Genomic DNA, 16,183 nt, shown 5'->3' with positions numbered 1-16,183 from the left:
CCCTCTGTCCCTCTGTCCCTCTGTCCCTCTGTCCCTCCCTCTCTCCCCCACCCCCACTCAATTCTCATCTCCCTCTTCATTCTTATGGTCCTCATTGGCTAAAATGCAGCACTGGTTAACTTCACCTCTTCATACCTGAGCCAGTGCTACTGAAGATAGGTGGAAAACCACAAAACCTCTTTAACTGGCTTAATTTAAATTCCTGGGCTCTGTGGTGACCCCTAATACTGTCTGGCCCTTAAAGTGTATTTTCTAGTTTATTTATGTAACCCTTGAACTCACAGCGATCTGCCTCCCTGAGTGTTGGAAGTAAAGATATGCACCATCAAGCCCAGCTTGGTTTTGGTTTTTTGAGACAGTATCTCACTTGTAGCCTTAGCTGGGGTGGACCAGGCTGGCTTATGATTCCCAAGGCTTCCATGTCTGTGTTAAGTTCCATATTTATTCATGAGTATGTTGTCTGGATGGTTTTTTTTTTTTAAACTCTCTGTGCTGATGGCTGGTAGTGGTGTACAGCTTTAATCCCACCACTCGGGAGATAGAAGTAGATGGATTTCTGAGTTTGAGGCAGCCCGCTCTACAGAACTAGTTTCAGAACAGCCAGGGATTTACAGAGAAACCATGACTCAAAAAATCAAAATAAAGCTGGGCATGGTGGCACACGCCTTTAATCCCAGCACTTGAAAGGCAGAGGCACTGTGAGTTTGAGGCCAGCCTGATCTGCAAAGTAAGTCCAGGACAGCCAAGATAACACAGAGAAACCCTGTCTCAAAAAACAAACAAACAAACAAACAAACAGAAAGGAGCGGGGAGGGGGGCGCTGGAGAGATGGCTCAGGAGCACTGTCTGCTCTTCCAAAGGTCCTGAGTTCAATTCGCAGCAACCACATGGTGGCTCACAACCATCTATGTTGAGACTTGGTGCTCTATTCTGGTATGCAGATGTATATGCATTCAAAACACTGTATACTTAATAAATAAATGGGTCTTTTAAAAAAATCAATCAATCAATAAAAACCTCCCGGTGTAGTGTATGTAGCCTCTGTGATTCCTGTTTTCTGCCTTGTCCACTTTACATGTATGTTACTGGGGATTAAATTCAGGGCCTCATGCATGCTAGGCTGTACTGGGAGCCCCTTTAATCATTTAGAGTGAAGGTTTGTCTTTGGACCTTGTTGGTCAGCACTGGTCTTACCCTCTGCTGGCGACTGAAGCAAGGCCTTTCAGGCTCTAGTTAAGTGCCCTGTCCCTGGCCTCCACTCTGCTGCAAACACACTGATCCTTGGTTTAAACTCACGCTTCAGATCTATACGTAGTATTTTGTTTGTTGATGGCTTTGCTCCCCAAACTGGGCTCCCAAATCTCCTACCTTTTGTTCTTTCCTGTGCCTCATACTTCTTAGTTGAAAATTGCAAGGTAGTCAAGAGATTTAAGACTAAATTGAATAGTATTTGCTTTTGAAATGGTATCTTTTCCTTCTGCTGAGTTATAGTGTGAGTTGTATAGTCAGTCTGGTCAGGAGCTGAGTTAGGTCTGTGTGTTGTGGCTGCTGTTGATTCCTCTTTGCTTCTGGTTACAACGGGTTAGTTTGATGAAGGCTTTTCTTCAGTATTTCTGACTAACCCTCTGCTTGAATCCTTACCCTGGTTCCTGTCAAACTCTTTCCCCTATGTTCTTGCTTGGTCTTGCTAGCCTGATTGTGTGGTGTGGGGCCAGTCTCTTAATTTTTCTGGTCCACTTTCAGTCTTTGGAGGATCTTTGCCTTTGAGCCTTGTGGTGAGGCTTTATCAGAAACAACCCCTCACCTGGACAGTTAAGGTCTCACACAGGGGAGGACATGTTGGAGTCTCACTCCTTCCCTTCACTACAGTCTACTTGCTTGTGCCCATGTGTTGAGTACTGTATCTCCTTACCTCAGTACTTCAAGTTAAGCTCTTCTTTTCTAGAAGACAAGGGCACTGAAAGCATTGGTAGCTGGCTGCGTATGCCACACTCTTCCTCAAGATCTGCAGCAGCTGCAGTGCCTTCTCCAATCTCCTGCTTAGCTGTGGGTCTTAATTATACAGTAATCTTGTCTTTGGGTGCAAAGTGGGTATGAACTTCCGTGCCTCTGGCTATTTAAGAGTTTTCATATTAAGCTCTGCAGACATGGCTCACCAGTTAAGAGCACTGGCTGCTCTTCCAGAAGATCCAGGGTCAATTCCCAGCACCCATGTGGTGGCACATCTGTCTGCAACTCCAGTTCCAAGGGGATCTGACACCCTCTTCTGGCTTCCATGGGCACTGCAATCATGTGGTGCACAGATAGAGACAGGCAAAACATCCATGTACAGAAAAATAATAAATGCTCAAAAATATTTTTAAAAAGTTGCTGCATGTGGTGGTGCACACCTTTAATCCCAGCACTTGAGAGGCAGAGGCAGGTGGATCATTGTGAGTCTCAGGCCAGCCTGGTCTACAAAGTGAGCCTAGGACAGCCAGGGTGATACAGAGAAACCCAGTCTTGAAAAACAAATAAAAAACAAAAAACAAGCAAACACAAGTTTCCATACTAATCTACACTTAGATTATTAAGTGTTAAATACAGTAGAATTCTTATTCATTATTCTTATCCACTTGTACTGTGGCTTCATTTTCTTTCTGTCAGTTGTGGATTTATTTATTTATTTTTCCCCTGATTTCAGACTGGCTGGTCACAACAACAGTTCCCAACTGTGGATTATGATCCCTTTGGGAGAGTCCCACGGCCCTTTCACCCAGGTCACCTAAGGTCATTGGAAAACATAGATATTTACATTAGAATTCATAACAATAGCAAAGTTCATTTGAAGTAGCAATGAAAATAATTTTATGTGTGGACGTTACCATATAGGAGGAAGTATATTAAAGGGTTGCAACATTAGGAAGGTTGAGAACCACTGTTCTACAGCCTCAGCTTTTTCATGCATCAAAACAGTTATTATGGGCTGGAGAGTGGGCTCAGAGGTTAAGAGCACTGATTGTTCTTCCAGAGTTCCTGAGTTCAATTCCCAGCAACCACATGGTGGCTCACAACCATCTGTAATGAGGTCTGGTACCCTTTTCTGGTGAGCAAGCACTCATGTAGGCAGAGCACTGTGTACATAATAAATAAATCTTTTTTTTTAATTACAAAAAAAAGAACAGTTATTATTTTTGTAGATTTTTTTTTTTACTTTTATTGAATGTCTATGATTTACACGTCATGCACCAAAATCCTTCTCCTCCCCCCAGTAAAATAAAACAGACAAATAAAAAGTCTTGTCATAGAAGCTGTAGTGTATCACGCAGTATAGCCTTTTGTCCACATATGTTTACTTTCAAATGTTCATTGCTATGAGTCATGGGTCTGGTTTGAGGCCTGCACCATCGTTCCCGGATCCTCACTGGGACTGTTGTCGGATAGCCCGTTGTTGCTGTGTGTCAAGGAGATTCTTAATCATTGAATCTGCAGGTCCGTCCCCTTCATGTGTTCCATCAGGTCATACATGGGGTAGATGTTGGGGTAAGGCCCACTCAGAGCCCTGGATCAAGACCTGCTCCCTTGTTATCATGGCAGGGCCAGCTCTCCTGCTCCCTTGTTTTCAGGGTAGGGCTTATTCTCCCACTCCCTGTCATCAGGGCAGGGCCGGCTCACCCATTCCCTGTCATCATGGAAGGGATAGCTCTCCAGCTCCTGTGTCCTCAAGGCAGGGCCAGCTCTCAGGCTCCCATGTCCCCAGGGCTGGCTCACCTGCTCCCATGTCCCCAGGGCCGGTTCTTCTGCTCCCATGTCCTCAGGGGCCGCTCTCCTGCTCCTGTTCAGTTCACCAGACTGCTGCTGGCCATCAAGGCCTGGATGGCCTCCTACTCCTGTGGGTACTGGATCTTGTGGACCATCAAGCAGGTGGCAAGTGGAGGCCCCTCAAAGTCTTCGTTGAGTAGTTTGCAGAAACCATTGATGTTGGCCCAGCTCACCTTCTTGTCCTGGGGAACTTGTGGCTCTGTTGATTCGCGCCTCCTGAGTCTCTGGTTCCATCTCGAGCTCCATATGCCATGGGCCCCCGCCTTGGTGCTGCTCCTAGTATCCACCTCTGCATAGTGCAGCTCTCAGCACTGAGCATGCCTCCCCCCACCGCCGCCCTCTGCCCCCCTCCCCACCCGTGAGAGGAGGTCCATGAGGCCTGTGGTATGAGCAGTGCAGTCCTCACTTGGGCTGGACTGGAACAGCACCCTCCCTCAAACACCATCTCCTTGGCCTGCACTGCACCAGACTGCAACCCGAAAAGTGTCCTGGGAGTGGGAGCTCACAGGAGCGTGGTTCCATGGTCCTGCGGAAAGAGGGCATGGACGATCCACATGACAGGATTTCCTTCTGTCTGGGAAACACCAGCACTATGTTTTGGAGCTCTCAGTATGGTCCATGGGTGGCTGTGCAGTCACTGCTGTTCTGCAGATCAGACACAGTGCAATCGACACCATCTTGGATGATCTCAGCTTGGGTATTTCTAATATATTGCGCTAAGTGTTTCCTCCCAATCAGGCTGCTCTCAGGAGTGAACATTTCTGTGTAACTCTGGAACACAATCCTCCTCCTCAGAATGCACTGAGGACCTCATCTTTCGAACCCCGCGGACCCGCACCCGCTGATAATTGGTCTTTTCACTCTTGTTGGAATCTGACTGATTTTATTTTCCATTTCCTACAGAAATTGAAATTCTTTTTGTAATTAGCTTGTATTATTCAATTTCTTACTGCTTAAATAAATTGCAAAGTGAAAAGTAAGTTGCAAGTATAGTTACTAAACTTCTGTGTAGCCATCACCTCATTTGTCAGTTACTGAATTTTTACCAAATAAGCTTTGTTACTGTTTTCCTACATGCCTTAGTTAGGGTTTCTAGTGTTGCAGTGAAACACCATGACCAAAAGGCAAGTTGGGGAGAAAAGGATTATTCAGTTTACACTTTGACATCACTGTTCATCACAAAAGGAACTCAGGACAGGAACTCAAGGAGAACAGGATCCTGGAGGCAGGAGCTGATGCAGAGGCCTCTAAAGAAGTGTGCTGCTTACTGGCTTGCTTCACATGGCCTGATCAGCCAGCTTTCTCCTCCTCCTCTTCCTCTTCCTCCTCCTCCTCCTCCTCCTCCTCCTCCTCCTCTTCCTCCTCCTCCTTCTCCTCTTCCTCCCTCCTCCTTCCTTCCTTCCTCTTCTTCTTTCTTCTTCCTTCCTCCTCCTCCTTTCTTTTTCTTCCTTCTTTCTTCTTCCTTCCTCCTCCTCCTTTCTACTTTTTTTCTACCCCCCCACCCCCGACAGGGTTTCTCTGTGTAACAGCCCTGGCTGTCCTGGACTCATTTTGTAGCCCAGGCTGGCTTCGAACTCACAGCAATCCACCTGTCTCTGCCTCTTTGAGTGCTGGGATTACAGGTATGCACCACCATACCTGGCTCTGAGCCTGCTTTCTTATAGAACTCAGGACTGCCAGCCCAGGGATAGCATCACTCACATGGGCTAGGCTCTCCTCCATTGATCACTTGAGAAAATAAATGCCTTACAGCTGGATCTCATGGAGGCATTTTCTCAACTGAGGCTCTTTCCTCTCTGATGACACTAGCTTATGTTGACACACAAAACCAGCCAGTACACTATACATTTATAAATTGTTATTATTGATGTTTCTAAGAATAGAATCTTCAACCCTGTGACTACCTACCTCTGAATACATCAATACCATTAAACATTTTAAAATTTGTTTAATTTTAGTATTTTGAGCCTCGGGATGAAGCTCAAAAATATATATGATGAATTTATATTTGTATGTATGTATATATGTATATATACACACATATGTATATAGACACACATAAATGAATTTTTAAAATTTAAGAAAATTTTTTTCAGATTACATCTCAGTTGTTATCCCCTCACTTGTATCTTCCCATTCCCCTTCCTTCCTCACATAAATGAATTTTTATATATGTATATGTGTGTTATATATACATACATACAAACACACATACACACACAATGAATTTGTGCCAGGGTCTCACTAAGTACCCCTGGCTGGTCTGGAACTCATGTTGTAGACCAGGCTGACCTTGAAAACAGAGCTCCTCCTGTTTCTGCCTCCTGAGTAGTGAATTAAGGGCCTGTGCCACTATACCCAGCTAAAGCTGATTTCTAAAACTCTTAGTAATATGTTAAATTTTCTGTATGTTAAGAATTATATAGTGATGAAACATGCATCTGTAATTTGTACTTATTAACGTTCTTTCTGTTTGTAGGTATCGTTATTAGGATTGGAGATTTTAAGTGCCTTGGTGGATAGATTGTCAACACGATTTAAATCCTACGTAGCAATGGGTAAGTTGACCTTAAGTTTCATTGTAGAGTTTGATATAGTGATTTGACTTGTAGTTTTTCTTAACAGAATTAGTTTTTGTAAATTTAGAAAAAAATGTAGATTTGGGGCTGGAGAGAGGGTTCAGTGGTTAAAAGCACTTGTTCTTCAGAAGACTGGAGTTAGATTCTCAGCACTCACAGCAGGTGGCTAACACCTGTTTGCAACTCTAGCTCCAGAAGATCTATGTCCTTTTCTGGCCATTGAGGGTAGTTGCACACCCACAGCAAACACTCACACACAGGCACATTAAATTAAAATAAGTTTTTAAAAAATAAAATTTTGTATAACCAAGAGATATAGTACTTTAAGCATTTTAGTCCACTCAAGAAAATGTTAAAACTTCTTAAGTAGATAATTCTGCCATGTACTCATTTCTTTTAGTGTGTCTAACTTTTGGTAACTTACGTTCTGTGGGGTTTGTTTTTTGTGTTTGTTTGTTTGTTTGTTTGTTTGTTTTGAGACAGGGTCTTACTATATGGCCTTGGCAAGCCTAGAACTCACTGTGTAAACCAAGCTGGCCTCAAATTCATAGAGATCCTATTGCCATTATCTTTCAAGTGTTGGGATTAAAGGTGTGTGCCACCATGCAAGCTACATTGCCTTAAACACACACACACACACACACACACACACACACACACACACACACACACACAATGGAGAAGCCCAGGCCAATCTTTTATAAGTTACAACAAAATGAAAGAAATATACAGCCCTAAGTTTTCTCTTGGTTGGTGCTGAGCCTGATGAGCCTTGAACACTGAACACACAACATCAAGATGAGCTGCATTCCAGTTCATGAGTTTCTATTATTAGGTTGAACAAAGTGACTGTGTCACAGTTTGTTGCTTTATCCTGAGCAGCGGTTATGCTGTTTGCTGCATGGTCCTTGTGCTGCTTTATGCTGCTGCTCTGAGTGGCCTGCTTGGCTTTGACTAAACACTTGCACATTTTAGAATGCTTTATGAATCAGTGCAGTACTATTTTATAGCAACATACGAAATTCAACCTTGAATGTTAGTGACTTTCTTCTAGTGACTTTCTTCTGTGGTAATGCCTCACCCTGTCATATTATTAAACTTGCTTTCAAATATTTGTGGCCAACTGTTCATGTTTGGTTATGCCACCAGATTGTGTTAAATTTTCTATCATTTTTCTTTTCCAGTTATTTCTCCAATACATTTCTTGGTATTCACTTTAGTTCTTAGCCTTAGTATTAATAGCTTCTGAAGATAACATTTTTACTATTAGTCTTCTGCTTAAAATTCATAGTAGATATTGAAAAACATGCCTTGAAAACACGTTTTGCTTATGTATTTGAATGCATAAATGGGAATTTTAAAAGTTCCATTCTTTGAGGCTTTGAGAAATTGGGTGATAAGGTGTGCCTGGTCCTCTGTTATCTGTAACTATTGGTTGAAGTTGTATTGCAGCTTCCTTTTGTCTGGGCCCATGGAGCTTTGCTTTACCCCCCAAGCCCCTCCCCATTTTAAATAAAGGTTTCTGTTTGTAGCTCTGACAGGCCTAGAACTCACTATGTATCTCGGGTTGGCCTTGAACTCTGTGTCGTCAAGAATGACTTTGAAGTTTAAATGTGACCCTTGTGGACAATACAGGCCTGTGCCCCCTCCTCAGGGCCTTGTTCATGATAAGTGCGCACCTTCCCAACTGAGCCTTGAATCATGGACATGCCAATTCATAATTCCTTCTATCTCTTTAGCTCTTCATAACTGAGAATGTTGAATACAGTGTGGCAGGGTTGAACTGCTGCACTGAAATTAGCCCACTATTGGCATTTCTTGTGTCTCTGTGGTTGTGAACCCTGCCAGGGTGATAGCTCCGCAGTACTTCAGTTCACATAGTGTTCACGCTGAAGGGTTACTCAAGGTATTGTGTGTCCTGCTGACTTTTCAGGGCCAGGGCCCACCGACGGCTCATTCTGAAGCCCAATGGCCTGGAGCTGTCACTGACTTTGAATGGTCTAGGGATTCCAGTTCTTTCCATGCATGTGGCCTCTCGTCTCAGCTTCTTCCACAGACTCGTCAGTGGGAGTTCTCTGCTCTAGCTCACCTGCTCACTTGTTTGAATGTAGCATGACTTGTATGTGCTGTGCTCTTCTTTTGAAATCTTTGCTCTTTCAGTATCTCGGAGCTTTTCAGATTAATTCATCATACTCTGGACTTGACAGTGTTTTTTGCTGTTTATAGTTCATTGCTGTTAACTACTTTATAATTACATTGAGCTGTTTTCATTGGCTCATGCTTTTCATTTGTGCGTACAGCCTTCCTAAGTGCAGTTTTATTCTTTTAAGTCTTTTCTGCAGACTTAGTGTCATTGTTTTCACTTTGAAGATTCTTTGTGAAACCTGAACTTGTTATTATTTGCGTGCTTATGTGGTATGATGAGAAAAACGATCTTGATTTTTTTTTTCTTTTTGCTGCCATTTATTGAGTACTTCCCTTAACAATATTGACTGTGTCTGTGAAAGAGTATCATCACGTATTTCTGACTTAGAGGGTAGATGAATGTCTGCGTGCTCTCAAGAACTGTACTACTTCAAATTTGCTTTTTTGTTTAATCCTATAACAAGCCTTAACTAGACTGCTTAACTCTTTGGAGAATCAGTATAATGGCTCAGTGGGTAAAAGTGCTTACTAGCAAGCCTGGTGACCTGAGTTCCGTTCCCAGATCACACACGTAGAGGGAATTGACTTCTGCAAGCTGTCCTCTGGCCGCCACGCACACACCATGGCACATATCCAACTCCTCATACACAGACAGAGAATAAATAAACACATATAAAACAAGTTAAAAAGTCTCTCAAAAGGAGAGGATTGAATTAAATTCTATCCTAATAAACAGTTCTTTGAACCTCCCTCATTCTCCCCAGATCCTCCCCAACTCCTCCACCTTTCTCTCTCTCTCTTTAGCAAGTAAACAAACAAAACAAAGAACTCAAAGAAAAACTACAAGAAACACACTCCAAACCCATAAAAACACAAAGTTGGAAAACACTGTTACACAAGCAGAAGAGTGGTAAGACACACACACACACACACACACACACACACACACACACACACATATATACACACACACACACATACACACACACACACATACACACACACACAAAGTTCAGAAAAAGCAATATGAAACAAAAAGTCTAAAAAAAATACCATTTAGTTCATTTTGTGTTGGGCATGGAGCCTACCCTTAAGTGTGCTTAATATATCCTGTGAAATTTCACTGGAGAAAATATTTTATTTTCTTGACAAGCAGGTATCAGTTGCAGATAGCTTCTTGTCTACTTTGTCTTCTTAGTGCTGGGATCCTGCCTTTCTTGAACCCGTGTAGGCTTGTGCATGCTGCAACATCTTTGTGAATTCACATGAGCACCAGTGCTTTGTACATTAAAAGTTAAAAGGTGTTCTAGAAAAATTGAGAGTCCTGTTCAATTTTATTTCTAGTTCCAAAAAGAGATTTACACATAGCTCAGTCACTAGAGCATTAGATACAGTTCTAAAGAGATTGTGGACTCAGTGTTATGTTTATGTAACTAACCTGTTCACACTGATACTGATCTTTAACTCTGACTTTACAGTAACTGAGTTTAAGAATTTTGTCCCTTATTTTATTTTATTTTGGTTTTTCGAGATGGGATTTCTCAGTGTAATAGCCTTGGCTGTCCTGGACTTACTTTGTAGGCCAGGCTGGCCTTGAACTTACAGCTATCTGCCTGCCTCTGCCTCTCTGAGTACTGGGATTAAAGACGTGAGCCACCATGCCCGGCACTGTAAAATTTTTTTTAAAATTTTATTGAATATCTATGATTTACACATCATGCACCAAAATCCCTCTCCTCCCCCCAGTAAAATAAAATAAAACAGACAGACAAAAATCTTGTCATAGAAGCTATAGTGTATCACGCAGTATAGCCTTTTGCCCATATATGTTTACTTTCAAATGTTCATTGCTACGAGTCACGGGTCTGGTTTGGGGCCTACACTATCGCTACTGGATCCTCACTGGGACTGTTGTCGGGTATCCCGTTGTTGCTGTGTGTCAAGAAGGTTTTTAATCTTTGAGTCTGCGTGTCCGTCCCCTTCATGTGTTCCAGCAGGTCACACATGGGGTAGATGTTGGGGTGAGGTCCACTCAGAGCCCTGGGTCAGGGCCGTTCTCTCACTCCCGTGTCTTCGGTACAGGGCCAGCTCTCCTGCTCCCGTGTCATCATGGCAGGACCTGCTCTCTATCACTGAAAAGCAATGAAACCCACTATCTGTTTCCAGTATTTCCCCTCTCTTAGTGCAGTCTGGTTGTTTTATTTTGTTTTTGTTTGTTTGTTTGTTTGTTTGTTTTTTTGAGACAGGGTTTCTTGGTATAGTGTTGGCTGTTCTGCTCTTGCTTTGTAGACCAAGCTGACCTCACAGATTCCTGCCTCTGCCTCCCGAGTGCCGGGATTAAAGTTGTGTGCCACAGTGGCTTGGCTCCTAGTGCAGTCTGGTAAACTGACACATATGCTTTAATCCTCTGAGCTTACAGAGTGGAAGTCTCTTTCCTGGGTGCCTGTTACAGACACAGAGTTCACTGTAGTTATTCATGAATCACAGATCGTGTGTATATTGCTGAGAGGTCCAAATACTTATTATATACTTTTTTTCCTGTTTACTTCATCATCTCTCCAGTCATAAGGGGTAAACAAGGAAACTTTGAGGTTTAGAAAAATTTACTGTCTTCTATAATTAATATCTGAGTATAACTAGAGAAAATGTTGCTGTTTGTCTCTAAGAGAATATATGTGGAAAAGGAATTTAAAAGCCAATGAGGTGACTTAGCAGGTAAACATGCTTGCCACACCAGCCTGTTTACATGAGCTTGATTCGCCGGAACCCATGGGAAGGTGTAAGGAGAGAACTGACCTCACGAAGTTGCTCTCTGGCCTTCCCATCTGTGTGTGTCACAGCATGAGTGCTTACCTGTATGCACGCACATGTGTGCACTTATACATGCACAAAAATATTCAGTACAAAAATAAATCATTTTTTGTTTAATACAATATTAAGCTTGTGTATTACAGTTATTGAAGGTTTATAATGTTTATATTCTATAAGATTACTTTTGCTTTGTTTTTGACAAGATTTTACTCTGTAGCAGAACTTACTATGTTGCCCTGACTGGCCTTATTTCTCATGACTGTCTTTGTGCTCAGCCTCCTAAGTGTAGGACCATAGACACGAACCACATCAACTGGCTGTAAAATTTTATGTTAATTTTTAGACAAAGCCTTACTATATAGATGCTAGCCTTGTCTTAAATTCATTCTCTAGCCTGGGCTGCCTTGAACTTGTGATCCTCCTGTCTCCACCTCCCAAGTACTAAGTTTACAGGTATAGGTGTGCCTTAAAATACTTTTTTTTTTTTTTTTTTTTTTTGGTTTTTCCAAGACAGGGTTTCTCTGTGTAGTCTTGGCTGTCCTAGACTCGCTTTGTAGTCCAGGCTGGCCTCGAACTCACAGCGATCCGCCTGCCTCTGCCTCCCGATAAAATACTTTTTTTGTATTGCCATGAGCCCCTCTTTCATCCAACATTTGAGTTTTCTTTTGAAATTAAAATTTACCTTTGAGGAACAGAGTATCTTTCCCCCATTAATGTTGTATGGATGCCATCTCACTTGTGTAGGCGTGCACGCACACATATTGTGTATTTACTCAGATTCTAGTTTTAGTAGTAGTAGTATTTTAGCCTAATAGTATTGTTAAGGATTAAGTGAAATAATTAATTTTTTACTTTTATGTTCTGTGATTTAGAAGAAACGGATTCTAGTAGTAGCCAGCCTTACAGATATTGAATGATTCTTGTTAATAATACATCTAATCAAAATGAAAAAGATTTCCACAGTGCCGTCTGACTCATACTTGCAGTGTTTATTTTATTTAAATGGTGCTGGGGTAGAAGCCAGGGTCTTGCATTGCCTGGCTAGCACTGTACCACTGAGCCATGTTCCTAGGCATGAACAGCACTCATATTGGTTTGTTATTATTACAATCTTATTGTATGTATGTATGTATGTCTCTGCATGCCTGATATACATGGAGACTAGAAAAGGGCATTGGATCTCTTAGAGCTGGAATTCTGAATGGTTTTGAGCTGCCATGTGGTTGCTGGGGATCGAACTCAGGTCCTGGAAGAGCAGCCAGTGCTGTTAACCACTGAGCCATCTCTCCAGCCCCATGTTATGATTTTAATTACGAGGGCTGCTTTTTGTTTTATTGTGACAGGTTCTCTCTATATAATCCAGGCTGGCCTGGAACTCTCAGTCCTGTTGCCTGTGCCTCCCCAGTGCTGGGATTAAAGCGTGTACTTCCACACCTGGCTTGAAGGCTTTTTCCCCCCCTTGATTACACCTTCTGTAAGTAAACTAGATAAATGTATCCCTTTTAAAATTTTATTTCCTCTTACTCTCCTCCCTCCCCCCTTTAAACACTATAGGTTTAGGCCTATGTTTTTGTTTCTGTTTGTCAGATGTGGACTATGTCCTACAAGATGAATGCATAGCATGCAATTGGAAGTATAATATAAAACTGACTGTTGACTATGCCTGGGTCAAAAAACGTGAGCCTGCCAGGTTCTTGGACTATCCCTGTCTGTACTTCCTGAGGATACCTGTTCACTCTTCTAGAATCTCCCCTGTCATAACCTTGAGGAAAGCATTTACTTGCTAATTTATAGATCTTGGCCACATACATAGCTCCAAATAGAATAATACTGAGTTTGCCTGGTTTTGAACACTGTTCTAAGTGGATATGATTGCACATACTACATTGAAATGTGTTCATTATTTTTGTTTGGACTCATGACTAAGGAACTTAAAGTAATTTCTTCTCATAATTATTTATGGAAACAGTTACTATTTGTAGTTTTGTAAAATATGTTTTGTAATGGAGTTAAGTTATAAATGATTATTCTTCCTCCATTAGTTACCACAGCTTTAATAGACAGAATGGGAGATGCTAAAGACAAGGTTCGGGACGAAGCTCAGAATCTGACACTGAAGCTGATGGATGAGGTGGCACCACCCATGGTAGGCTTACATTTGGATGAAAATTCCTAATTAGATAGATAGTAACTACAGCAAACTAACAAACTTTCAAGAAGCATGGATAGTGGATTTATTTACTTATGTACTTGTTTGTTTGTTTGTTTATTATTTTTTGTTCTGAGACAGGGTTTCTCTGTGTGTAGCCCTGGCTGGCCTGGACTCGCTTTGTAGACCAACTGGCCTTGAATTCACAGAGATCTGCCTGCCTCTGCCTTCCAAGTGCTGGAATTAAAGGCATGTGCCACCACTGCCCAATAGTAGAATTTTAAATAGTAGATTGTTGCTTATGTTTTAAAGAAGTTCAGATTTAAGATGATGTCAAAGTCCAGCTTTAGCGGGTCCAGGGGGGAAAAACTGAAGGTGTAAGGAGCCAGGGGCTAATTGCTCCTGGTGTTTGGGGTTGGGTGCTCATGGCACCTATCAGTACCCTTTGCTTGTAGCAACAAGCAACTTAACTCTTTAGGGGCCAACACTTTACAAAGGCTTGGTGGGGGAAATTGAAAGGAGAAAAGGGAGACTTAAACCTTGGACCTTCATACAGAAATTCTGACACCTTTCTGATTGAGCCATTCAGACTCCTTTGACTTCCTGCAGCCAGAGCTTTCTCTGGCTAATGCCTCCTGCTGATTTGAAGCAGGCTGTTAAGCCCCTGGAAAATTCCTGGCTCTTTTTCTCAGAGCAGGAATCTAGTAGCCAGCGAGGGGCTCTGATCCTTTAAACTCCTTGTGAGATGACAAGAAAACCAAGCTGCCCTGGGGATCCCATTCCTGGCTAGCTGCTTAGGCTCCTACCCTTGTATCAGCTCATACATACATATAGACAACCATGCAGACATGTATACATTCATACACACATTCAGTGGACAAGACAAGGGAGCTCCCACAGACACCATAATGTGCATACAGACATTCAGATAAAATACATGCATACATACATATAGACAATCACACAGAACACATATTTGGTGGGTGGTGGATAGAGCAAGCTCTGATGAGGAGGCTCTAGCATACAACACATACACTTTTTTCTTTGCTTTCAGTCTTTATATACCATTTAATACAAAGTCTTTACATCAGAAGAAAAATGGTCATAAAAGCAGTTATCACAAAAATAGATAAAGTGTAGTTGCATAAGGATTATTGATAACTTGTGCCTGTCTAAGCATTATTTATCTGTGTCTCCATGCAACAGTTTTTCATGACATGGTTTAAGGTTAACAGAGTCCAAGGGGTTACAGCTGGGCTACTGTTTACATGTCTTTCCATTACGAGTCCATCTAATTAATCATGTTTCAGCTATCTATGAGTTCATTGAAAATTTAGGGCAATATTTTTATTTATTTTTTTGGTCCTAGTATGCACTGAGACTTGACCTAGAGGAAAATTTGCTTTGGTCGTAAATCTACCTCAAGCCTATCTTTTTCCTAGAACAGTTTATGTGTCAGTGACAAGTGAAGAGTCACAGAGTTCCTAGCAGTTTTTGCTATTCTGCAGAAGGGTTTATAATAATTTAAATCAAATCAGGGATCCTGTAATATCATTATCAGGAATTATAAAATTGTCAACCCATCTAAACAGCATTATTGGAGGGAGGTACATCCTCATATTGGTTCTGCAAGAAATCTGCCCAGCAGAGTGAAACAGTTACACCAGAACATCGTCAGGGAGGAGTTTTGCCATGTCAGATATATAAGGAATCCAGTAATGACAGCCATGGAAAGGCAGCAAGAAGCAATCCTGGGGCAAAGTCACTGGGCCATGTCTCTCTTGGGTACATTCACGGCAGCCCTGCAGAGATGGTGGGCTGTCTCCAGGAAGCTCTCCTGCGTGTTTCAGCCATTCCTCCTGCATGGCTGGCTTCTGGCATCATGTAGTGCCAGTATGTAAGTTTTTATTTTCCATTTACCTTTTCTGTTTTCTATTACGTATGTCTTAAACATACAGAGAGTGACTTGGCAGTGTATTGGTTGGTTATAAATGTGCTTCACTATTTTCTGGTTTTTCTTACCCGCAAATTATAAAATACTGAAAATCTTACTTTGAAAACTACTGAATGTTATATTAATTTCTGCAACTCTTTCAGAAACAAATTCTTTTATTTTAATAGGTGGTTATTGATTATATAAAGCATATGTCTTATGATAACTTCTGTTTTATGAATATAAGAGAAATAATTTGCCCTTAAGGAATTTATTGATTGCACTGTGTACAAGGCTGTCAATAAGAGAACTGTAGTTTGATCTCTAGAAGCCTTTTTCTTTTTTCTTTTCTTTTCTCTTTTAAAGTTAGGCATGGTAGCAGTGTCTGTGATCCCATTATAGGGAGGCAGCAATAGGCAGATCCTAGGACTGCTGACTAGCCCATCTAGCTTAGCCTGCTTTGGCATGCTCCAGGCCAGTGAGAGACTTGTGACTACAAAACGAAAAAGAACAATGCACAAGGTTGTCGTCTGCCTCCTACATGTACACATACATATGTACTTGCACACACATTCATCTCCACACATGAATGTACATGCACATACACTAATAACATATTGGTCTTTTTATGTTGTTACAACAAAATGTCTGAGGCTAGCTAGATACCTGTAACAAAAAAAGATGTATTTACCTCATAATTTTGGAGGTCAGTTTTGTGGGTGCAGCTCCAGCTGTGGCACGGGCTCCACCTTGGCGCATTTTCCC

The 16,183-nt window shown here is 41.8% G+C and overlaps 1 protein-coding gene across 22 annotated transcripts in view; it reads left to right on the top strand.

Moving 5' to 3' along the window:
• CLASP2 (cytoplasmic linker associated protein 2) overlaps positions 1-16,183 on the top strand; it is a 178,860-nt gene that overhangs the window by 7,564 nt on the left and 155,113 nt on the right. For 21 of the 22 annotated variants that reach the window (XM_084754510.1, XM_084754512.1, XM_084754516.1 and 18 more), the window contains exons 2-3: positions 6,281-6,359; positions 13,379-13,482. In XM_084754510.1, coding sequence (XP_084610636.1) covers positions 6,281-6,359; positions 13,379-13,482 — 183 coding nt within the window. Of the gene's footprint in view, positions 1-6,280; positions 6,360-12,700; positions 12,811-13,378; positions 13,483-16,183 lie in introns of those variants that run through there. The other variant, XM_084754500.1, reaches the window with a different exon arrangement.

This window comes from Acomys minous, assembly GCF_964271855.1.
Source record: "Acomys minous genome assembly, chromosome: 13".
NCBI lineage: Eukaryota > Metazoa > Chordata > Mammalia > Rodentia > Muridae > Acomys > Acomys minous.
Note: the sequence above shows the minus strand (reverse complement) of the source record. Positions and strands in the feature narration are given on the sequence as shown.